Raw genomic sequence first — 25,589 nt, 5'->3', positions numbered from 1 at the left:
CACACACACACACGCACTCCCCCTCCCCCTCCCCCCCCACCCCCCCACCCAGCCGCCTTTCAGACGAGGCGCGCCTCGGAGAGCGGGATTGAATGGGAAAAAGCGGGGCCGTCTTTGTCATTAATCCTCCCCTCCTTTGGGCCAGCCAAGCTTCTTCCGGGTCAGCGACCATCCCCGCCACCCCACTCGGGGCCACGGTCTCCCCGCAGCGCTAGCCCCGGGCCCGCGAGCACCGGCCCCCGCCGCCCGCAGGTTGCGGAGGGAGGAGGGCGGGAGCGGGCGGCGTGGAGCGGGGAGGCGGGGGAGGGGCGGGCGTCCAAGGCGGCGGCAGCGGCAGCGGCGGCGGCGGGAGCAGCCTCTGGCAGCAGCGGGGAGAATGGGAGTGCGGGGCGCCAGACCGCCGCGGGGTGTCACGGCCGCCACGAAGCCTGCGAGGCGCGGGGCCGGCGCCCGCGGCTTTTAAACCCAGGAAGGCGCGGCGGCGGCGGCGGCGGCGGCGGCGGGCAGATCGCGGCGCGCACCAGGCGCCGGGGCGGCGGCCGAATGGAGAGAAAGGGCTCGGCGTCTGGGGCCAAGGGGAACCCGAGCCCGCCAGCGGCCGGAGAGGGGCAGCGGCCACCGCCGCCGCTGTGCGTCCCGGGCGGCGGCGGAGGAGCCCCGGCGCGGGGCCAGGTTGGGGCGGCGGCCGAGCCGGCCGAGCTCATCCGGCGAGCGCACGAGTTCAAAAGCCAAGGGGCGCAGTGCTACAAGGACAAGAAATTCCGTGAAGCCATCGGCAAATACCACCGGGCGTTGCTGGAGCTGAAGGGGCTGCTGCCGCCCCCCGGGGAACGGGAGCAGGACTCGCGCGCGGCCTCCCCGGCTGGGGCCCCCAAGCCCGGCCGCCTCTCGGAGGAGCAGAGCAAGACAGTGGAAGCCATCGAGATCGACTGTTACAACAGCCTGGCAGGTGAGCCGCGCCGCGCCCCCCGCCCCGCGGTCCCAGGTCTTTGGCCCGGTCCCTCCGCGGACCACTGCGGCGCTCCCGCGGTGCAGATTCTCCTGCTGTGACTGTGCTGCTCCTGGGAAGAACCTGGGAGGGAGGCGCTTTGGAAAAAGTGTGACTTTCAGGATTATGGTTTTCAAAGGCCATAGACATCTCTTGTCCCTTCGCTAGCATACATCGTAAATCTCACCTAGAAATGACTGGATAGATAGAAGGGGACCCCGCTGGCCTGGCTATGGCTGCTGCTGTTACTGCTCACCAGTGGACCTGGGTCCAAAATGCGGAAGCAGCGCCCGGGGTGGGCCCCCGCAACCACAGCTAGCCCAGCTTTTTCCTGCGAGTGGGTCCCGAGGGAGGCCACGCACCTGTCTGCTCTCAGGTAGCATTAGCACCAGGACTTGTCCTCGCCTTTTCCCCAACTAACCGCATCCCTGTAGGTAAAATCTTCCCCAAGTTTTTTGGCCCCAGTAGCAAAGGGGAGTCTGATACCATGCCTTCAGCATCTTGAGCAAAATGGATTCCAGAATGCCACTTTCTTCTCTCTGAGCTCTGCTGGGGCTCCTGGTTGCCAGGTGAAGATCGCAATCTCAAAGGAAGCTTGGTTCATGGTCGGGCTTGAACTATGCTGCATTCTCCCTCTCCTCCCTGCCCCTTTCTCACTATGTGTAGCATCAGTCCTCTCGCCAGCTGGCTGCTAGGGGGTGAAGGAAAAGGGGGCCCTTCTCTTGGGCAAAGAAGGTGTACATTCCAACATTCCCTTTGGGGATAAGGGCCAAAATCAGGCATTTAAAAAATTTTTAATTTAGGCTCAGGAATATTTAAAGTCTCTTAAAAAAGGAAGAGTCTGGCTTGTGCCAGGGCCTTCCTGTGAGAAGGTGGGAGAGGTTGGCAAAGGCAACTTGAAAAGCATTCTCTACTCTTCTCTTGCCCCATTTGGCGAGATTTTGGCATGGTCAACCTTCTCCGACCAAATAAAGGAAAGTTCCTCCTAGTTCCTAACATGTGAGGTTGCCTAAACTGTCTATGGACAGTTAGAGCAGGGTAGGGGTGGAAGAGTGACTGGGTGTGGCAGAGGATGGTGAATGTGTATGAAGCCCAGGCAGTTAGGGGGGTAAAAATAAATCCTGGCAATTCTGCTCTGTTCTTAAATGCAGATCTCTCTGTTCCCTCTGAGGTTTCTAGTACCAACGTACCTCTGTCTTCTCGGAATGCCATGCCCAGTCTCATTTTTGATCAGGCTACGGAGGTACTTTGTAAATTGTAAAGTAGTTTACAGACTTAAAGGATTAATAGAGTAGTAGTAGCAGCAGTTGGAGGAATGGTGGTGCTAATAGCAATACTAGAAGTAATAGCAGCAGATAAAATTGTAGTACAGCAAAAATTGACTCTTTCAATCCATTATAAGATACAGCTTGAGTCTTTTAGTTCCCGTAAGTCTCTGGCATACTGGCTGCTGCCCCATGAATAGTTAAAGGGCAGAGCAGCCATGGGTGGAGGAAGAGGCACTGTGGATTGCTAATGCGGTGACTTTGGAGTGGTAATGGAGTCTTATATTTAGTCAGTATTATCCATGGACATTCTAGGGCTGCCAGCCAGTGGCTAGCACTGCCTGCCCTCCACTCTAGACGTGGTTACATTTCCATGGTGAAATCAAAGATGTGTCCTTGGTCAGGCCAGCCCAGTCAGGGTGGGGCTGAAATCTGGACAGCTCCACCACTCCCATCCTCACCTCACACACTGGAAAACTTCAACAGTGAGAGAATGGAAAGTAGCAATAGCAGATTTTCCCCTCTGCTGCCTTCTCCAGTGCTCACCACTTATATTAATAATTAATTGTGTGTGCTGTTAGGCATCCTCCATACCTTGTCTCTTTAAATCTTTATAATCTGTATAAAAGAAATATGATCATCAGTTTTGCAGAGAAAAAGCTCAAGGCTCCGGAGCCATTCTTCTCCAAAGGCAATGTTCTTGTCATCATACTTTGATACACAAAGTCAGCATCCTCTGGTCCTCTGTCTCACTTGAGCCCAGTTTCAGGTGGGCTCCAAAGCCTTGCACTTTGGAAATTCCTTTGGGAGATCTCAGGCCTGGTAACCAGGAGAAAGAAATAGAATACTTTGATTCAAGGCTCTAACTGGCTATTTCCAGATGTCAAGTTTCACAAAAGAAAGAAAAGAGTGATTATAAGCAAAGCAGTTTTGTCAAAACCAAAATCTGTATCCTGTATAGAAAATTGAGCTAGGAGGATGGTTCCACTTAAAAATCACTCTGGGGAGAAGTAGAAGCCTTACGTTTGTTTCCTTCAGGTCTATGTATAAAATCAGTGATGACTATTTCAGAAGTCCTAGCTAATAAGAAAATATCCTTTTTGGTTAGATTACAAAATAATCAATGCCTGTAATATGTATTTTCTTTTGTAAAATACTAAAACATTTAAAGAAGAAAATACGCAATTACCTGTAATCCAGTTAGAAACCCATTGTGGTGTATTTCCTTCCTGTATTTTTTTCTGTGAATAAATGTAAACAGTTTACAAAGCTGAGGTCCTTCTGTGTATACAATCAGGTATCCTGCTTTTAATCCCGTTTACTTATGTCAGCAGCATTTTTCACATTTCGTGAAAATATTTTCATGAAGATTATTTTAAATGGCAACAGAAAAGTTTTAATGTGTATTTATACTTCTCATTGGCTAGAAAGAAAGGAAAGATGATCACTGGTATTGCTGTTAGAGCCAGAACAGTGCAGCATGGCCCATGAGATATCTTTTCCCCTGTGTGCCTGCTAAAAGGAAGGAGACCAGCAACTGGAGGTTTATTCTGGAAGAAAGGCAGTTGACCCTTCCACCAGGGTTGCAGCACCAGCTGAGTAGCCCAACAAGCTCCAGGTTCTGGGGCAGTCTGAATATATTTAATCAAGGATCTGTCCTCCTTCTACACAAAGCTGTGTATGGAGAGAGTGGACTGGGTTTTAGGAGGAAGTTGGACTACTAGCCCAGAAGTACCTGGAAAATTAAGCTGTGTTGCTAAGGGCATCGCTGCTCCAAACAAGAGGTGGTTATGAGGCTTCTGGAGTAAATCTAGGCTCAGTAAACCCTTGTACTCCACATGGAAACCTCCAAAAGAATAGCAAGGGGACAGCTAGAATGTGCTAAGAGATGTTGGTCTAAAAATCCGTTTGGATGACTTGAGGAGACACATGAAGAATGTGCAGGCAATTTGCAAACGGCTCCAGGCTGTGGTCTATTCTGGCTGGGATTTCTTTTTGGTTGGAAGGGATCTGACCAGTTGTGCTGGGCCCCTGGATGTGATTTTTGTGTATCTTATTTTCCAAGAAATTCAAAGAAATAGGTGGGGAGCATTCTGTTTCTACAGAATTTCAGGTGATCCTGATACAATGGTTAGAAAAGATAGCCTGACCTTCCTGGGGAGACATAGGAATCTGATCTTTACAGAGCCTACAGAGGAAGCATGTATTGGCCTGTTGATGGACTCTTCTTGACATTGAACAAGATACAGGACTCCCCTGGGGCCTTGGAATGTTCTGTGTAGGACCCTTTGAAGGGCAGAGCCTTTTGCCCTACATTGGTTCCTGTGGGGCTGTGGTGGCCCTAGCTGAAGTATGATCAAAGGGATATAACACACAATGATTTTGCTGGTATCTTCAAGTGATGTTCAAGGCCAGCAGTAGAGATGGAAATCAACAAACCATGGCATTGGACCTGAAGGCTAGGAGCTTGTGTCTCTGTCCCTGGGATACCTTGTGACCTTGGATAAGCCCCTGCCATTTTATTTTACCTTCATTTTCCCATCTACTGAGAGCTATGTTTAGGAGATTTTTGTTGATCTTACCAAAGGGGCACCTAACATCCATTGATCCCAATTGAAGCCTTGGGATAGGGATGTGGCAAGGCCTAGAAGGAAGTCACACTGGGAAAAGGCCTGGGATGGCGCTGGTTTGAAACAAGCTTTTCAATGCTTGTGGACATGTCTTAAAGCCATGGGATCAGAGCCAGCCACATAATTTGCAGGGCCCAGCGCAAAATGAAATGTAGGACTCTTTGTTGAAAAGGCAGGCAGGAAGTGTCGCTGACGATCCTAAAAGATAAAGCTTTTTTCTTTCATTCTTTCTCTCGACTTGACATGGTGCTTTGTATTTGCTATTTAATGTCATTGCAAATAAAAAAATTTAAAAATTTAATTATTAGCATAGATTTTACTATTCTTTATATTGTGTGGTGCCAGTTTTAAATGAACTTACAGGAACACTTTACTTATATGAGGAATTATAAAAATTATACAATTTATACTTCTGTAGCTCCTACATGCATATGTATTTATTCTTACTAGAACAGTGGAAATGCTGCACCAAATAAACTGAACTATTTTTATTTCCCTTTTTTATATGTGTACTTCATATGCATACTTCATATGTGCACTTTCTACCAGGCTTTCAGATGAGCCAGGAAACGAAAAGGGACTACACGTGACCCTACCCTTTCCTTCTGTGTCATCATTTTCAGCATGAGTGGTTGGCTAATATGGGAAAGCAACATAGGTAGGAAAGGATATGATAGGGTTCCTAGATTATTTGTGTTTCTGAGAACTTTTTTTTTCCACGTTTGAAGCCATTTCTAGTTTGAATGGAAAGAATTGTCCTTTGGGACTGGCAGCATATTCACTTGGTTATGGGCGTAATTAAGTCTTGATGAACTCTCACGCATCGTGGGGCTCCTAGAATTCTTTGCTCATGGGGCATCGTGAATGCTGTATGCAAATGGGGCAGCAAAGAGTGGCATTGTGCCCATCTTCTCTGTCCCTGCTCACGCTGTGTTGTCCCATCAGACTTCACTTAAACAAATCGCAAGCTTAAAGATAAAGCGACTAAGAATTTCAAGAAGGCAATAGCAGGTTATTAAATGAAGTGCAGGTTCCTTCTGAGTGTGTGGCTCTATGCAACAGCGCAAGTTGCCCACCCTTGAAGCCAGCCCTCAATGGGACACCAGAAGATGGCTGGATGGATGCATCTGAGGTAGACAAAATTGGATACAGACTCTAAGGCAGAGGCTAAGAACAAAGGGTATTCAACAGATGTTGGTGTAAAGATGGATGAATTACAAATTTAAAAACTCAGTCAGGAGTTTTTAAAAGGAGGCCAGGGGCTAGAGACAAGCAGTAACCTTGCAGTCAGAGGATGAATTCCTAGGGTAAGGACTGGTCAAAAGAAGGGAAAAGAATATAGGCCTCGTGCTAAGATGCTCAGCCAAGATCTTGCTATCCCAATGGGAAAGCTTGAGTGGCTAAGCTGCTGTTAACCTGGGGCTGTTCCTTAGGTAGCCCCTTGACCAATAAATCTTAAGGATCAGGTAAATGGGACTTGTAATACCTTCTTCCAAGGAAGAAAGTGAGAATTGAAACTTGCAGAATGCTTTCAAGGAAGGTACTGGGAAGAACATTACAAATTTAGACATTGGGCTGAGTTCCTAAAGTGGATTTGGAAGCTCCTTAGTCCACCTCCAAGGGAAATAAGTCAGGTGGCTTTTAGCCAGGAACTCTTTAGGACATCTTGAAATCAGAGTCCCTACAGCCAAAATACATGGGAGTGCCCCCTCCATGGCAAGGAAACTCAGCTGCAGAACAGACAGGAAGGCCAAGATGTGGAGCAGCCAAAAGCAGCTCCCAGAGCTTTCACAGGTTGTGGGTGACCTCCAGATTCACTATAAGGATATCCTCTCCTTACAGCTGTTCTCTTTCACCACCAGACTATGCCTACTCCAGACAGCTAGGATGAAAACTGAATGTTTCAATCAGCCAACTAGAGATTTCCTAAACCCCTTTGGGAAGGCAGATGTCCATGTTTGGAACAGAATTTTCCATTTCACCCGGATGAATAGTGTGGCCCAGGCCCAGGCATGGAGCAGCAACTCTAAGATCTAGCTCGGACAGTGGTACCAGACTTAAAAAATCCAAAGATAATGCTACAGGGATTAAAGGAGTTTAGCCTACCTTGTGGCATTTATATGGCCTTGGAATTATTCATTAGCATTGTAATGCTCACTATCTTATACAGACATACAGTGTCATATCCCCACCAAAAGTATGAAGTGGTACTAACAAGCCCAAGATTTCTGTAAAAATCAGAATTTTGATTTTGGATTTGGATATGACCCCAAACCCTTCATAGGTGCGTAAATTCCCCTGTCAATACTACCAGCTTGTCATCCCACATGAGCTAGGCATTTCCAATGATAGGGATATTCACCACCATCTGAAGCAAACTTTTTGACAACCACCACCACTACCACCACCAAAAGAACTATAATAATAATGGTATCAGTAATCACAGAAAGGATTACCATGATGAGCCCAGCACATAGTAGATGTTCCACAAATGTGTTTGAAACGAATGAAAATGCTTGTCCCAGTATCTGTCTCTTGTTAAGGATCCAACAAATTCAATAATTCCATTAATGTTTATTGAGCACTTATTATACACCAGACCCCAGGCTTGGGGGCTGGGTATACAGCAGTTAATATGAAGGACAAGGTCCCTGCCTTACATGAACTTACATATATATAATTTCATTTGATCTATACAACTCTGTGAGACAGAAAAGTCAGCCTTGGAACAGTTACATCACTTGCCCATGGTCACATAGTGGTATGTAGCCAACTGGGATCTCTCAACCACTGGGGCTGTAATTCCAAAGCCTGCAGTCTTAGCCATTCACCCTACCACCTCCGTCTTTAGGGGTTTCTTCCTTAGATACTAAAACTTGTCTCACTGAAATTTCTTTTAATCCATCAATATTCTACTCTTTGAAACAACACAGAGTATCGTCTCTGTAGCAAAGACAAGCTTTGACATTTTTAGGGTAACTGTCTTGCCCATCTTCCAGTCTTTCCTTCTGGTGGTTAGACATCCTTTTACTGCGAATGTGCCTTATGTGATTAGGACTCCCATTCCATGGCCATCCTGGGTGGTTAAGGGGAAAGTGTCCTGTGTTCTGAAACCAGGTCATTGTTTCCCTAGGTCCTCCCATGTCAGTAGGAAGGTGACCTGAATTTGTATGGACAGTGGGGAGTGAGAAGCCCCGTGAGTCATAATTTTTAATGAACATAGAGACTGCAAAATCCCCACACATCCCCACTCTCCTCTTTTCTTCCTCCCTTGCTTTAGGGTGTGTGAATTCCAGTTAAGAGGTCTTGAGAAATCGAAGTAGAAATGTGAAGACTAGGAGTTCATTTCCGCCATTAAAGAATTGGGCTGAGTTCCTAAGGTGGATTTGGAAGCTCCTTAGTCCACCTCCAAGGGAAATAAGTCCCTTGGCCAGGCACGGTGGCTCACACCGGTGGTCCCAGCACTTTGGGAGGCCAAGGTGGGTAGATCACCTGAGGTCAGGAGTTTGAGATCAGCCTGTCCAACATGGTGAAACCCCGTCTCTACTGAAAATACAAAAATTAGCTGGGCGTGGTGGTGTGTGCCTGTAATCCCAGCTACTCAGGAGGCTGAGGCAGGAGAATCGCTTGAACCCGGGAGACGGAGGTTGCGGTGAGCCGAAATCGTGCCACTGCACTCTAGCCTGGGCGACAGAGCAGGACACCATCTCAAAAACAAAACAAAAAAAAGAATATACTTGATGAGGAAAATAAACGGGGTGTTCTTTGAAGGCTAAAATTTCCCCTTCTCTTCAGACATCTTCTTCTTTTAAGAACGTAGCAGAAGTGGGGCTTAGTGAAAAGGACCTGGACTGCAAGTTCTGTGTCTAACTTTCTGTGTGCCTTGGATCAAGGAATTTTACCTCTTGGACCATGGTTTTCTGAATTTCAGAAAATAAGGGTTGAATTCCAAGATCTCTAATCTCCTTCCCAGGTCTTAAAGAAAAATTCTCCACATCATTCTTTCTGAACTGTGTGGTCATTACATGGAATAGAGAAGTTCTATGTGTGCTTAGAGATACTAGTCTCCAAAACCTACATTACTTGAAAAGGCAGAATGCAGAACAGTCTTTAATATGATTTTCTTTGTGTAGAATTTTAATAAGAGAATAAACATATATGCTAGTACCGTGTTACATTCAAGAAAATTGTCTCAAGTCATACCAGAGAAACAGTTAACTGTTACCTTTGGAAAAAAGAGGCTAGGCAAGGAATAGTGCAGAGAGATTTTAACCCTTTTTTTTTTTTTTTAGAGACATAGTCTGACTCTGTCACCCAGGCTGGAGTGTAAGTAGTGCATTATCAGCTCACTGCAACCTCTGCCTCCTGGGTTCAAGTGTTTCTCCTGCCTCAGCCTCCTGAATAGCTGGGATTACAGGCGTGCACCACCATGTCCAACTAACTTTTTGTATTTTTAGTAGAGATGGGGTTTTGCTGGGTTGGCCAGGCTGGTCTCTAATTCCTGGCCTCAAGTGATCCCCCCACCTTGGCCTCTCAACGTGCTGGGATTATAGGCGTGAGCCACGGCATGTGGCCTAACTTTTTACTTTAAATCTTCCTGTCATGTTTGACTTCTCTACCTACATGCATTATTACTTCTTTTTTTCAAGAAAAATGATGACATGGGTTATCTGTGTAGAAAAATTATGAGTAATTTTGCATTTTAAAAATATTTCTGAAGAAAACATAACCTACAAACATAATTTTAATGCCATTCTGGGTATTATCATGCCCTGTCTATGCTTGTCAAGCAACATTATCCCACGCCTCAAACTTTCTCTTAATATCTCATGAAAAGACTTGTCTCCCTTTCTGCAGTGGCCACCATCCCAGTCCACACACAGGGCTAGATCCTGGCAGCATGGTACCCCACAGAGTAGGAGTATGCCCCCTAGACTCTGTTGCACGTTAGTGACAGTTTGAATCTTCTGATGAGGCAAAGAAGAGAGCTGAGTCAGCCCTTGTGATGTAAACTGGATCTGAATGTTAGTAACACGTCTCTGGTGTCGAGGAAGGCATGGTGTCGGTGCTCAGCATCCAAGGTTCTTGTTAGCTCCTGAGTCTAGAAATCCCGCACGTTGGAGGCTCAGCCAGAGCAGCTGGAGCACCCAGAAGGAAGCTCACTCATTTATTGGATCTTTACTGGATACTTGCTATGACTCTTCACAGCCCAAATCTAAATCCTTTCTGTTTTTTTTTTTTTTTTTAAATGGAGTGGGGGCAGTTGGGACCAGGGTTTTAGTCCAGTCTCTGCTGCTAACTTATTCTTTGACTTTGAGCAAGTCATATCCTGCTGAGCCTCAGTTTCCCCATCTGTAAACACTGGGAGTTAGATCAGCTTCCTGCCAAGCTTTCTTTCAGAAGCATTGAACTATCCAGGATTTCAAAGGGCTTCTAGCAACCCCCTCCCTGCCTTGATCTTTCTGGGAGCAGTCAGATTTGGGAAGGAAACAGGAGACAAGCTCTCTTTTATTCCAGCTTACTGGTATGTGCTGACAAATAAGCATTAAACGATCCCAACTGAGATTTCCAAGGCAACCCTTGCAAATTTGAGGGTAAACCAAAGGGATGTCAAAGCCTCCTTGGATGATACAGTCAAGCACTGGATTTCTGAGAGAAAATGAGTAGGAATTGAAGCCTATATAAAATCTTATCTGGGCCCGGGAATCTAAGTTGATGGCACCAAATAGTACTCATTGTTGCTGTACCTTCCTAGATTATCCCCAAATTCAACTAATCAAGCAGCCATTCAGCATCAGAAACCTGGCAATGCTGGCTAAATTAGACCAGGAAGTACTGGTAGCAGTGAAAACAAAAAAACAAAATAAAACAAAAGCTTTTGATAAACAGACTGGGAAGAGTTTGAGAGAACAGTTGCTGGCTAAGTTATAGCATCTCAGAGAGTTCCCACCCATGGCTCAAGGCTGGAAAGCCCTGGGGATTCTAGGCTGGATCTGAGCATTTGGGGATGTGATTCTGGGCCTGTTGCTTATGTCCAATCAGAACTGCACTCCTTTCTCTAATGGATCTGCACCTCCAGGTTGTGGAGACCACAGGACCATTGGAAACTTGAGTGGACTCTGATGCCTATACAGAGAGGGGGGTATCCCATGTGTGCCCATGAGGATGGCAAGGAAGATAGATCACAGAGGAAAAGACAGGAAGCAACCTAGACCTCAGAAAACCTGAGGGGTGATGTGGCATAATGGAAACAGGTCTTTACATAGTGAAATCTGAATCTGAATCCTAGCTTCCCTGCTTCTTCCTCCATTAACCTTGGACAGGACCCAACCACTGTGGCTTCTGTTTCCATGACAGCATGGGAGTAATAATAGTGTACCACACAGGATTGTTATGGTGATTAAATTTAATGATATATGCACCCATGCCTAGCACAGTGCCTGGCTCATAACAGATGCTTAATAGATACTAGTTAATATTTGAATCTAACTCCTACTCCACTATGCATGAAGACAGAGGAAAATATAGAGAAAGAGAGGGGGAAAGAATGCAGCAAAGAAGGCTATGGGGAAACATGGGAAGCAAGTGAGCAGAAAGGTGAGGGCAAAACAGGGGCCAGGGGAAAGAGCACCATCTCCCTAAGTATCTGCAAGAGAGGGGAGGTGAGAAGGTATAAGCCAACAGCCTTTGGTGTGGACATTTCCCACCACCATGCCTGGTGTACTCCTGGTCTAGGGAGGCTGAGTGAACATGTAACTCATCAGTTAGTTGATAGACTGCAGAGTTCCACCATGACCAAGAGCCCTTGGGTCAGGGGTCCATGCCCCTTCCAGCTTCTCAGGATTTGGGTCAGTCTAAGAAACACTTAGAAACTCTGGGTTCTAGGCACACATTATCTCCAGCCTGAGATTCTCCAAGTGAATAAGGCTCAGTTAGAAAGTGCCTGTTCCCTGCCACTTTTCACACTTTGCCCCAGGGTTCCCCCTGACCCTGTCTTTGAAACGAAACAGCAGGGAAAGAACTTCAGGCAGTCTCACAAGTCAGACCAGTTGAGAATCTGACAGCGGAAAATAAGGATTTGCCTGCCAGGAAGAGAAGATACACGCTGTGATCATTTGAGTCCCCAGGGGAGCTTAACAAGCAAGAAAGCTTTCTGGTGGGAAGAGAAACAGAGGATGGCAGAGGCTCGTCGGAGAAGGAGACATCTGAGAGAGAAGCCATGGGGCTGGCAGCCTCGGGCCTGCCCTACCCTCTTGTGCATCAGGCAGATGCCAGCTTACTGAGCCTCCTTATTGGGGTAGGATGAAGAAAGTCCTTAGCTTAATCAGGCATCTTGGGAGTGAGAGCACCAGCAGGTGTTTCCCTTGGACCCGCTCACAGCTGCTCCTCCACCACAACACCCAGGGTCCCTCATGACCCTAACCATCCCCAGGACAGTGTCCCATGAAGAGGCAGTGCTTTCTGCCTAGGAAACCCTTCTGAATCCCTTTTCACACCTCTCCCCCCAAGTTCCTCTTCCCCTCATTCCCCAGCTCTCTCTGAAGGGATGATAATGGTCAGTGGTGCCTTTTATATATAGTTTCTGCCCGGGAGTGGTGGCTTATGCCTATAATCCCAGCAGTTTGGGAGGCCAAAGCGGGTGAATCACCTCAGGTCAGGAGTTTGAGACTGGCCTGGCCAACATGGTGGAACCCTGTCTCTGCTAAAAATACAAAAATTAGCCAGGCGTGGTGGTGTATGCTTGTAGTCCCAGCTATTCAGGAGGCTGAGGCAGAAGAGTTGCTTGAACCCAGGAGGCAGAGGTTGCAGTGAGCCAAGAGCGTACTACTGCATTCCAGCCTGGGTGACAGCGAGGCTCTGTCTTAAAAAAAAAAAAAAAAAAAAAGAAGAAAAAGAAAAAGAAAAAAAAAATTTCTAATTACAAAAGTAAAGCATCATAGTTGCAGAAGTTATTGATACTAAAAGAAAAACCTTAGACAACTTAAATTTAGCAGCGTTTAATTGAGCAAAGAATGACTCGTGAATCGGGCAGCCTCCCAAGCCCAAATAGGCTCAGAGAGACTTCAGTGCAGCCACATGGTGGAAGAAGATTTACGAAACAGAAAAAGGAAAGCCACCGTACAAAAAAGTGGAAGCGAGGTGCAGAAACAGCTGATACTTAACAGCTCTGCATTTGCCTTATTTGAACTCAGTTTGAACAGTTGGTTGCCTTTGATTGGCTAAAACTCAGTTGATTGACATAAGAGTAGGTTGCAGACTGTTTACACATCCAGCTAGTTTTCAGTTCACTATGGTTCATTATGTACAGAGAAACCTTTAGGCCAAACTTAGAATATGTAAGGAGGCAGCTTTAGGCTAAATTTAATTTAGCCTTGAAATGTATAAGAAATTACAAAGAAGAAGCCCAGGCGCAGTGGCTCCCACCTATAATCCCAGCACTTTGGGAGGCCGAAGTGGGTGGATCCCCTGAGGTTGGGTGTTTGAGAACGGCCTGGCCAACATGGTGAAACCCTGTCTCTACTAAAAATACAAAAATTAGCCGGGCACAGTGGCGTGCACCTGTAGTCCTAGCTACTGGGGAGGCTGAGACAGGAGATTCGCCTGAACCAGGGAGGCGGAGGTTGCAGTGAGCTGAGATTGTGCCACTGCTCTCCAGCATCACTTGGGCAACAGAGCAAGACTCCATCTCAAAAAAAAAAAAATTACAAAGAAGAAGATAAAACTCAGTCATTTACCACCCCAAGATGACGACACTTAACTTTTGGTTTATTTCCTTGCCGTTTTTCTTCTGTGTGGGTGTATGATCATTTATATGCAAAGCAAACATCAGCCAACCCCTTTCAGGTCTACCTTTCCCAGTGTATTTAGGAAACAAGGGGTTGTTCTCACGTGGGCTGGGGCCACTCACTGCAGGGACCTCCTGTCTTTTCTCCCCTCCCCTCCCACAGGATGCTGCTCACTCTGTTTGCTTGACAACCAAAGGGCCACTCGACTTCCGGTTGCTGCTACCTCCTTTTCACATTCCACGGCACCACTATACCCAGATGTATAATTTCACTAGACTTTACTGAAGGTTATGGGATACAGAAGGAGTTTACATCTCAAAAATTGAATATTAGAAATTCTTCCTCCTAAAACTCATTTGACCATCAGACGAATTTCGAATGAACCACTCACCTCTTTTGGCAGGTTCCAGCTCCCCGCCATGCTGCTTGGACTCTTTCTCCCCTCCAGCCCTTCTCAGCTTCTTAGGTTTCCCCACTCTCAGATTCCCTTCATTTCATATACAAAGCAGTTTGGGCATCTTTTCATCTACGTGTGTGCCAACCACTGACCTCTAAGCTTCACCCCCACCTGAAGCAGTTGATGAAGCCAGTCTCCTCCAAAAAGAGAATTTCTTCCCTTAGAGAAACTCTGCTATAGATGTTATAAATTCTTCACCCATACAGAAGGAATAGAACGTTTAAAAGAAAAACTAATTCTTCACTCTGATACACACACACACACACATTTATTTTTCACAACATTCAGGTTTATACTGTACAAACTTTAGCAACCTTCATTTTTTTCCACCAGTGTTTTCATTGAAAATATTTTTCAGTGTTCCACAGCATGACTGTAATGGCTGTGTAATGTTCCATTGCACCAATGTCCCATTATTTATTTAACTAATCTACTGATGGATACTTAGGTTATTTCCAGCATTCTGTGATTACAACACAATGCTGCCACAGAAGTGCTCTTTCCGCTATACATGTGCCTGTTAATTATCCTATCCCCAGACACATCTGAGGACATGAGGGAAGGAGGGTGGGAGAGGCAATAGGAACAGGGGACACGTCTCTGGGGCAGGAGAGGGGATTGAAACGGGGGGGACATTCTTTTTTTTTTTTTTTTTTTTTTTTTTTTTTTTTTTTTTTTTTGAGACAGAGTCTCGCTTAGTCGCCCAGGCTGGAGTGCAGTGGCGCGATCTCGGCTCACTGCAAGCTCCGCCTCCCGGGTTCACGCCATTCTCCTGCCTCAGCCTCCCGAGTAGCTGGGACTACAGGCGCCCGCCGCCTCGCCCGGCTAATTTTTTGCATTTTTAGTAGAGACGGGGTTTCACCGTGTTAGCCAGGATGGTCTCGATCTCCTGACCTCGTGATTCGCCCGCCTCGGCCTCCCAAAGTGCTGGGATTACAGGCGTGAGCCACCGCGCCCGGCGGGGACATTCTTTAATGTCCAAAAAGAGAACAGGATAGAACCTTGGCTTCTAAGGTCTTCCCTCATCCTGGCTTAGAGTTTCTGCCAATGAATGTGACATGTGTACTTGGCCGGAGCTGAGAAGGAAAAGATAATACGGGGTGATGGGTTTCTTCTGAATATTTCTGGGAATATACTCATCCTCACATTCCAAATGGCCAGTCTGGCCCCTCCAAAGTCCCACTTCCAGACTGAGGAAGGGGTGTTAATGAAGATTCCAGCAAACAACATCTCTGTCCTACCAACTTTTCACCTCTGCCTTCTCCCTCTCTGTCTACTACACCAAAGTCAAGAGTGAGAGTAAGGGGCCACAGGTGAGATAACTTCTAAGTGTTCTGCCATAGCACCCAGATTGGTGCCAAAGGTCTGAGCTGACCTTAAGCTTTGGCATTACAACTCCTTTGGGTGGATTCCAATATGCTTTAAAGGACTGTCAATGTAAGCTTTCAGCTTATAGGATTTTATACTGACTTTCCATCTAACTCTTTCACCTGCCACTTTGACAGCTATTTTTGCCAACAGAGGGTAATTAAAAAGAATATAAACTCCTTGAAGATATCAATATCTCTTGAATGCTTTCCATTTTCCTTATGAAGCCCTGGGCACAGGCCATGATGAGTGAATCCTTGTTGACTCAGTTTACTAAGAGTGCCTACCCAAAATTGTGTAGTGATGATGTGTGGGAAGCAGCAGCTCTGGTAGCGGTCCCAACGGTGGGGCATCCATGTGAAGAATCAGAGGGATTCAAGGGAGCAGCTTGGTTATGATGAAAAGGAGAGATCTCTCTTCTTTGCTAAAACAAAGAAAGCAAAAGACACACTTGACAGTGTTTGTTTGAATCTAGTGCGAGCACATACTAGATTGGAAAAGTGGGAGGTCAGAAATTAATGTGAATGGAATCAAAGGCGATTTAGCCCCCCAGATAAAGCCAAACATCTCCCGGCAGTGGAAATAGCAGCAGCAGTAGTGGGAGACTCTCTGGGCAGCAGGCAGGAAAAACAGGTATTGGAGTGAACAAAGAAACGGCCACTTGTGGGCCTGATGTGGTGGCTCACGCCTGTAATCCCAGCACTTTGGAAGGCTGAGGCGGGCGGATCACCTGAGGTCAGGAGTTTGAGACCAGCCTGGTAAACATGGTGAAACGCCATCTCTACTAAAAATACAAAAATTAGCCAGGTCTGGTGGCGGGCGCCTGTAATCCCAGCTACTTGGGAGGCTGAGGCAGGAGAATCGCTTGAACCCAGGAGGCAGAGGTTACAGTGAGCCGAGATGGGGCCACTGCATTCCAGCTTGGGCGACAGAGCGAGACTCATCTCAAACAAACAAAGAAAGAAACGGGAACTCGGAGGGTGCTAACTCTCTGAGCCAGCCTTCTCAGTCCTCAGATTTGATAAAGACCTTCAGAGATCAGCCAATCCAGGTTTCCACCATTACCACCAGCTCTGTTGGATTGGAACCAATATGGGATTTGGGGTTAAGTAACACTAGCTCTTTCCCTGTAAGAGCTGAGTGGGCTCAGCAAGTCACTTAACTTCCCTAAGCCTGAGCTCCTGGAAGCAGAGCTAATAATAGCTATTTCTCAGAGTCTCTATGAAGGTTAAATGAGTTGTAAAACACCATATATATGTTAGGTCTTGCTGCCAATTGAGCATAACCACTGTGAGAGGTGCTGTGTGAGAATTTAAAGATGTTCTAGAGATGCTTGTCTGAAAGAGCAAGGGAGACACATTTCATAAACAACTGTAATGATCCTGATTTGAGAATGTGGCTATGAAAAATAATTTTATTCTTTGTAAAACTAAAGGGCACGTTTGATTATTGTACCTGTAGATCTGACTTCATTAGAAAGACTCCCTAACAGGTTCTGCAAAGCATTACCATTAGGCAAGGATGTGCTGTAATTCACAGATATTTAAAAAATAATAATTTCTTAGCAAATTAGAGCAAAATTGCCTGATCTCAGTTAAAAGCACCTATAAAAAAAACTGAAGCCAACATCATAGTTGATGATAAGAAATGGAATTCTTTCTCTTATGATCCAGGAATTGCACTCTTGAGCCCTTATCTTAGAGAAATAAAAGCTATACCTGATTCTTTCCTGTCAACTTTATTCATAATAACCAAATACTGGAAACAGCGTAGACATCTTTCAACAGATGAATGGGTAAACAAACTGTAGTACATCCATACCACAGAATACTACAGAGCAATTAAAAAGGATGAACTATTGGTGCATGCAACAGCTTGGATGCATTGCAAGGAAATTATGCTGAGGGTAAAAAGCCCCTTCCAAAGGATTTCATGCTATGTGATTCCATTTATATAATATTTTCAAAATGACAAAATTTTAGAAGTAGAGAACAGGATAGCAGTTGTCAGGGGCTAAAGAGGAGGTGGTGGGACAGGAGGGAGATGAGGATAGAGGAACCTACACACGATAAAATTGTATATAACTAAACACACACATACACACGCACTGAGTACAAGTAAAGATAAGGAAATCTGAATAAGATCTGTGGATTCTATCAGTGTCAATATCATAGCCAATATGTTGTACTATCATTTTACAAGATATTACCACTAAGGGAAAATGGGTAAAGGGTATAGGAAGTCCCTTTGTAGTATTTCTTACAATGGTAGGTGGATCTATGTTTATCATAATAAAAGTTTCAAGTAAAAAATAATAATTGGGGGGTTAGCTTTGCAAGCCGTAGCTAAGCAAAGACAGGTGTTGTTTCAGGAAGAAACTAGAAACATGTCATGTCAGCCCTATTAGGATAACAGTAGACTCTCAATGGAATTGGAGATACTGGCGGTTTTAGAACTTAGGAAAAAACAAAAAAAGCAGCCACAGCAGGAGGAGGGGAAGCTTTGCACTTGGTTTTGTTTGCTTGTTTTTTGTTTTTCTCTCTGAATGTAAAGGAACTAGTGGGAGAGAAGGTTCTGGAGGGTTATATAGGAAGTTTCCGGATAAGAAGTATTTACATATAAAGTGAGAACAGTTTGGCACAATTAGGGTCTCACACTTAAGCCCTACAGGAAGCAATACCCATGCCTCAAATATGTCTAATGAAGGAACTGAGTTAGAATCATTACAGGCAAGTAAGCATCCTAGGAGGGCAGTGTGTGTAATGGTTAAAAGCACAGTCTCAGGTGCCAGATGGCCTAAATTCAAATCCTGGCTCTGACACTTACTAGCATTGTGACTGTGGGCAAGTGACTTAACTTCCTAGGGCCTCTATTTTTCTATCTGAAAAAATGGGCAAAATAGTAGAATCTAGTATAGATTGCTGTCAAGATTAAACGAGTTAATGCTTAGAGCAGTGCCTGCCCCATTCATGCTTAATAAACATGACCTGCTCTTTCTCTTATTCTCCTTCTGGGAGGATGGATGGATACTGTCCACGGATGCAGGGCCAGATTCTCTTTAGTGCATCATGGAGCACCTCATCCTTTGGCTCCTTTTCCCCATCTCCTTGGCCAGGGTTCTTATTCTCCAGGGGAATATTTCAAAACGCTAAGAAGAGAAGTATCCAAATGTCACAAGTTGACAGCGTAACGGAGAACAATTATTTGCCCACATGTGCAGATTTCCAGCTCTAGGACTTGGCCATCTGACACCTGTCTGCCCTTGTGGGTAGTCCTAGAGCTCCCCATGGCTGTCCTGGACTCTTATGGTTTAACCAACTGTATGGTTCTTAAGAAACACATACCTCAAATGCTAAAATGTCAGTACAACCTCAGTAGGTGAGGAGGCTCACCTGCAGGAGCTCACTGGGGACTTACTAAAAATGTAGATTACTGGGCTCCACCCAAGCCCTTCGGAACCTGAGTTGCTGGGCTTGGAATCTGTGAATCTCTATGTTAAATAAGCTTTATGAATAGTGGTGCAATCTTGGCTCACTGCAACAGCCTCCCAAGTAGCTGGGATTACAGGTGCACTCCACCATGCCTGGCTAATTTTGTATTTTTAGTAGAGATGAGTTTTCGCCATGTTGGCCAGGCTGGTCTCAAACTCCTGACCTCAGGTGGTCCACCTGCCTCGGCCTCCCAAAGTGCTGGGATTACAGGCATGAGCCACCATGCCCAGCCTAAATAGTTTTCTAAGAAACAGTCATATTTGAGGCTCTCCACATGTGAGGATCTGGTACTTGGGAAACACAGTTTTCCTATTGCCAACAGGCCTTCAAGGAAAAGGTGGGTAGTAATAATTATCTTCATTTTTACCATTTTCAACACTGAGACCCTGAAAGGTAGGCTGTTTTAACCCAGGGACTTGGACATGGTCTTGAGGGAACCAGCTCAGAGGCGCAAAAACTGTCCGGTAACTTCTCTGCTAAAACTACTACTTCCCTGTCATCTCATAGGCTCTGTCATGCTCTATAGAGTCAGAAACTGGTTCTATTCATTCTTCCTGCCACAGCTGGCTTTTAGAGCTCCAAGATCCCCTGAACAATCAAGACTGCAGGGGAGCCCAGAGACTTTTGATCCTTCCCCCACCCCATCCAGAAAGCTGTCAGCCAGATATGACTGTGGAATCCACTCATGGAAAGGGAAGGGGCTGAGGGCAGGCAGCAGGCAGCAGGCAGCACTAGTGTCTGAAACTTGGGGATATGGAGGGGGCAGGGTACAACCAGCTATTGACTCAGAGGGTTTATAATCTGTAAGAGATGAAAATAGGCCTGGAACCCATTCCATTCTTTCCCTCCAAGCTTCTATCTGGCTGCAAAGTTGCTTTTGTAATGCTCTCTACGTTTACTTACCTCACCCCAAAACGGAAAATACACCTCTGGAAGGAAACCTGGTAAGTAAAACCAAAGATCAAACCTAGATTTCAGAAACATTCAGTGCAGGTGTGGGTTTATGTACACCCTAGACCATGAAACCAAAATAATAAATTTTTTAAAAAGAGAGAGTCTTTTTTTTCCCCAAACACCTACTCAAACTAAAGAAAGTCATTTTCAGAACTGCAAATGCATGTGTTTGTGTATGCAGAAGAGAAAATCATCACTTTCATAGAAAGGTGAAATTGGGTGGGTCATTGTAGTCTTAGATATGGGGTGTCAGGGAGTAAAAATTTCACTGCACATACTCCATGTCCTCTGAAGCAAGACCCTCTAAGTCACCATCCCAAATGATTTATGTTTCCCCATCTCCTTGGCCAGGGTTCTTATTCTCCAGGGGGAATATTTCAAATTGCTAAGACGAGATGTATCCAAACGTCACAAGTTGACAGAGAACGATTATTTGCGCACATGTGCAGATTTCCAGCTCTAGGACTTGGCCATCTGACACCTGTCTGCCCTTGTGGGTAGTGGGTGAAAATCTACTTTAGATTATCTACAGAAGATAGAAAATCTACTTTAAATTACGCTGTAGCTTTGTGTATGTACCACACATTGTATATAGGACTCAAGATGGAAATTTTCTCCGATTCATGTACACATTGCTGGGCAAACCATATTTGATAAGTGGCTTTCGAAAGAACTAGTATTTCTGAGAATCCATTTTTGTCCCAGCACTGTGAGAAGCATATAATGTGCATTAATTATCTCATTTCCTCATCATAGGAGTTCCCACAAAGTTCCTATTTAACATGGGAAGAATAAGACCCAGGGTGATCATATAACTCACCCTCAGGCCTGTGCTAGTGAGTGGCAGAGCTCAGATTCCAGGTCAGGACTGTATCTGTAGACCCAGTATTGGTCTTCAGCTAGGGCGCCCAGAGCTGGTACAATACTGTTTGCCTATTCGGTTTGGTCTATACCAGTCATTCAGTATTCTTAATATCACCTCTGTCCAGATCCTAGACTTCTCCCATTTTACTACTATGCCATTGCTTCTTGAAATAAATTTGAAAGCAAAGCAAATAATTTGGCAAACTTTTGGGAAAATTTTCCCCCAGGAACGCAATGGCCATTTCCGAGGCCCATCTCACAAAGGAGTGACTAGCAAGGTATATTAGTTTCCTAAGGCTGCTGTAATATCACACACTGGGTGGCTTAAAATAACAGAAATTCATTGTCTTGTCATTTTAGAGGCTAGAAGTCAAAACTCAAGGTGTTGGCAGGGTTGGTTCCCTCTGAGGGCTGTGAAGAAGAATCTGTTCCAGGTCTCTCTCCTAACTTCTGGTAGCCTCAGGCACTCCCTGGCTTTGTAGATAGCCGTCTTCCTAGATCTTATCGCATCATCTTTCCACTCTGTATATCTGTCTCTGTGTCCAAATTTCTCCTTTTTATAAGAACACTAGTCATATTGGATTAGGGCTCATTCTAACGATTTCATTTTAACTTGATCGTCTCTGCAAAGACCCTATCTCCAAATAAAGTGACATTCTTAGGTACTGAGGGTGAGGACTGTAACGTATCCTGTGCAAATGGATACAGTGCAACCCCAAACAGTGAGGCAGCCTTGTAGAGTGGGTTCTTCCTCCTCCCTCCTAGCCCCAGATGGGTCTGGTCTTCCTTCCATTTAGCCCATGTTTCCCTTCTGTTCAGCAGGTAAAAGCAAACTATAGTGAGTCAGCTATAAGAAGAAAACCAGTGATTGCATGAACTTGTTCTTCCTTTCATCTGGTTTCCCTTTATCTCATGCCAGTGGGTGGCATTTTGCCCTGCCAGGAAACACAAAAACAAAACAGGTGCCAGAGCGAGGAGAACTCGACATGCTTTAGCCTGAGGTCTGAGTGTGGTTGCTGTGGGGAACATCACACTTAGGATTTTCCATCTGTGTGCATGAGTGTGCCAGGGGGCTCTCTGAGTAGCTGATTCTCTAACATTTGCTAACCACGACCCCTTTGTGGGGCTCAGAAGGCCTGCCAATTTTTTTCATAAGATCACACCCCAACCGCCTAAGGCTGGCAGTGGAGGAGGAATCTGTACTTGGGAGGGGTAGTTGGAGATTTGCAGCTTCAATTCTTGTCCCCCAGATTTGCCTTTCTCTTGTAAGTTGCACTGGCCACCTCTGCTGTCACTTCGTTTGGCTCAAGGAAGGCTGTTTCTCCTCCAGCACTTCTTCCCATGCCTTGATAGAGGCTTGTCTTCATTCTCCACAATTTGACTGATTCCAGGCCACTGCATTTATTCAGCCTTTTCAAAAGACCCAAAGGCCAGAAAGTTAATAACACTTATTTCAATGGAGCCTCTAGATATGGTTGTCTGAAAGCCCAGACCCTTCGCCATGCATCTTCCACCCTGCACCTCTTCTGCTGCCAAGTGACTGCATCTTTGAATCCAAGTATATCCACAGAGTCCAGGCCAGGCTCCCTTGCCAGTCAGTCCAAAACCTGCCTTTCCAACTCAGCCTCCTGTGCTCAGGATGACTGACAGTGGGGAAGTTTACCCCCTTCGGGGAAGATCTCACTCCAGTGCCATGACTTGGGAAGACTCACATCAGAACATAATCCAATCTCTATGCCAAAAAAAAAATCCACACAGCAGGATGTAATTGTTGTCTTACAGAAGCCCTCTTGATCACTGCTTTACCAGTTCTGATGAAGATACCTGACCTTGATTAATAGGGAGAATGGAAATCCTTTTGAAGAGTAACCAGTGAAACTATTTTGTCCTTCTGTTAAGTGGCAAGCATTTGTATTCAGAGGCTGTTAGATCTGAAAGGACGGTAGAGATTATTTAGTGAAATTTAGATCCATCATTTTGCAGATGCCCAGAAAGAGAAACTAATTTTTGTAATGTTGGCTAGTGTCAAAAATGGAACTAGAATCCCGCTCTTATGATTCCTAGTTCAGTGCTCTTTAAAATATTGATGCATGCCAAATGGCAGAGTACAGAGACTGTGAGACGATAATCCTTAATTCAAACAGAGACCAGGTCACCACAACATGGAGAAACACTTCTCAACAATCAGGAAATCCAAAATGACAATAAAGATCTCCCGGATGAACGGCTCTACCTCACAAATGTGGACAGTAGAGAGAAAATATTGCAGAAATTCCCTGCTACTGGTGACTTCTACCTCCTGGATGCCACTTACATTGATCCGTTTTTCCTGCTTGTCTGCCTTCACTTTGGCCCCATGAGTCACCATCATTTCATCATCCAAATCCACTCTTGCCTCACAATGAAGTCCCAGGTCCTCTACGTGGACCAGAAGGGTCTCTGTGTCCTGGTTTCTTTCTTTTCCAGCTTTACCTCTTTCACCCTTCCCTCTGGTTCTCTGCTCCAGCCTTGCAGGCATGGCTTCCCAAACTTTCTCAAACAGTCCATTCACCCTCGCCCACTCTCTTTCTCTGGGCTCTGCCTTGAAAACGTCTCAATTTCACCCAGATCAGTGATTCCCAAACATGAGTGATTTTACCACCACCCCACCACCCAGGGAATACTTGGAAATTTCCAGAGACATTTTTTGGCTGTCACAAGTGGCATGTAGTGAGAAGACGCTAGGGGAGCTGCTAAGCATCCTGCAAGGCTCAAGACATCCTCATGTAACAAAAAAATCATCTAGTCCAAAATGCCAATAGTGCTGAGGCTGAGAAATACCCAATCTTTAGATCCCAGCTAAAATACCACTTCTTCCAAGAAGGCCTCCCATTATACCTTCGATCAAGGTAAGGCCCCTCCTGCCTGGGTATGCTCCTTCTCTACCTTTGTCCTTCATAGCACTTAACCCACATGTGAATATTTGAGATAATATGACCTCTGCCCTCCCTGCCCATCTGTTAGCCCCAGGTGGGTGGGGGGGATGTCAGCTCATCACCTGATCCCACTGCCCCACGCAGTGCCCAGCAGTTAGGCATCAATTTTTGCTTGTTAGCTTTGGAACACAGCAGAAGGGGGTTTCCACAGATGACCTCTCTTTCTCCCCAGGGGCTGTGTGGGTTTCTGATGGCTTCAAATGCAGCCCCACAGACACCCCAGAGGTCAAGTGCACAGTCTTGGAAGCCTGACAGAAGTGGGCTGATATCCTAATTCTACCACCTTCCAGCTGGGTGACCTTCAGCAAGTTACTTCATTTCTCTGGAACTCAGTTTCATCATCTATAAAAGAAGGATAAAAATAGAACCTGTTTCATGGAGTTGATGTGAGGATTAAAAAGACATAGTGTATGTGAAGTATTTAGCACCTCTGACACCAGAGAAGGGATTAATAACCATGAGGAGAACACACTGTGGGGTGATACCACTTATCCTGAGGTCCACTGCAACGCCAGGTCCTGGCTAATGGCTACAGGGATGGGGAAGGAGCAATCAGGAGGCAGCCAGTCCACCTCTTCTTAACTTCCTCCACCCTCACATGTGCCTGCTGTCATGCCATCTGACCTATCCCATGGGCTTATTCGATGTACCAGTAGCTACCCACCCAAAAGCAGAGAGGTGCCTAAAAATCACCTGGAGGTAGCACTGGGGCCAGCCTCCCGCCTGGCTCTCACCCCCTCCACCCCTGGATTCCCTTAAGAGTCCTGGCCTGGGCCGGGTGCAGTGGCTCATGCCTATAATCCCAGCAATTTGGGAGGCTGAGGCAGGCAGATCACCAGAGGTCAGGAGTTCGAGACCAGCCTGACCAATATGGCAAACCCCGTCTCTACTAAAACTACAAAAATTAGCTAGGCATGGTGGCGGGCACCTGTAGTAGTCCCAGCTACTCGGGAGACCGAGACAGGAGAATTGCTTGAACCCAGGAGGCAGAGGCTGCAGTGAGCAGAGATCGAACCACTGCACTCCAGCCTAGGCGATAGAGCGTGACTCCATTTCAAAAAAAAAAAAAAAAAAGAGTCCTGGCCTGGCATCCCAACATCTTATCCAGATTCCACTTCTTGGCCCAGCCATTTCTCCATCTTTCTGGGCCCTGCCTCTCGTGTCAGCTGAGGCTGCACACCCTATAACCAGCCTAGCCCTGCCTCCCCCCAGGTCTGAATCCTGGTCCACAGCCAGGTATGCCAGTTCCCACCGGATCTGCAGGGGACCTAGAAATGTTTTTACCAAATAAGTGCCGAAAATTGATTGCTGTGGTTCCTTTGACCCTTTGTGGGAGTGAGGAGCCTTCCCCATTTCCAGGCCTCTTTGCTTCCCCTCCCCCTGTCACCACCATTTTATGCATTCAAAAACTGTTTAAAAAAAAAAAAAAAAAAAAACGGAAAAAAAAAAAAAAAAAAAAACAAAGGTCCTTTTCCTAGACTGCCAGGGTCAGCAAACAGAAGTGTCTGTTTGAAGAGGGAGGGCTGGACAGGAAGAGGGCTGCTGGGCCTGATCAGAGAGGACATCAGACAGGGAGTGTGGAAGCTGTGGACAGGACAGCTTTTAGCTCTGGGAGCAGGTGCTGGAGCCAAGTCCACACAAGTAGCATTCACTGAGGTTCACATCCAGGAACCTTTGTACAGAAACCCCTCTCTCTCTTTGTACAGCCGTATAAGCACCAGCACAGGCTCCAACAACATGGGGGTGAGGAAGGGAACAGAAGGGCCTAAGACCCCACCATGGAGGGAGGAGAGGGGAGCGGGGCTTGTAGC

The 25,589-nt window shown here is 46.0% G+C and overlaps 1 protein-coding gene and 1 long non-coding RNA gene across 4 annotated transcripts in view; both read left to right on the top strand.

The window, feature by feature from the left end:
* The first annotated feature begins 52 nt into the window (after nt 1-52).
* The window catches only part of TTC9 (tetratricopeptide repeat domain 9), a 43,201-nt gene continuing 17,664 nt past the window's right edge, over nt 53-25,589 (top strand). For 2 of the 3 annotated variants that reach the window (XR_001904896.2, XR_001904898.2), the window contains exon 1: nt 224-949. Coding sequence is in view for 1 of the 3 variants with exons in the window: in XM_017961303.3 (XP_017816792.1) it covers nt 544-949 (406 nt within the window). In the remaining 2 variants the exon portion in view is untranslated. Of the gene's footprint in view, nt 950-25,589 lie in introns of all 3 variants that reach the window. The other variant, XM_017961303.3, reaches the window with a different exon arrangement.
* Nucleotides 19,131-24,145, top strand: LOC108586906. The gene is made up of 2 exons (XR_001904900.3): nt 19,131-23,691; nt 23,951-24,145. It is a non-coding gene; the product is annotated as an uncharacterized LOC108586906 (long non-coding RNA).

This window comes from Papio anubis, chromosome 7 (assembly GCF_008728515.1).
Source record: "Papio anubis isolate 15944 chromosome 7, Panubis1.0, whole genome shotgun sequence".
NCBI lineage: Eukaryota > Metazoa > Chordata > Mammalia > Primates > Cercopithecidae > Papio > Papio anubis.
Note: the sequence above shows the minus strand (reverse complement) of the source record. Positions and strands in the feature narration are given on the sequence as shown.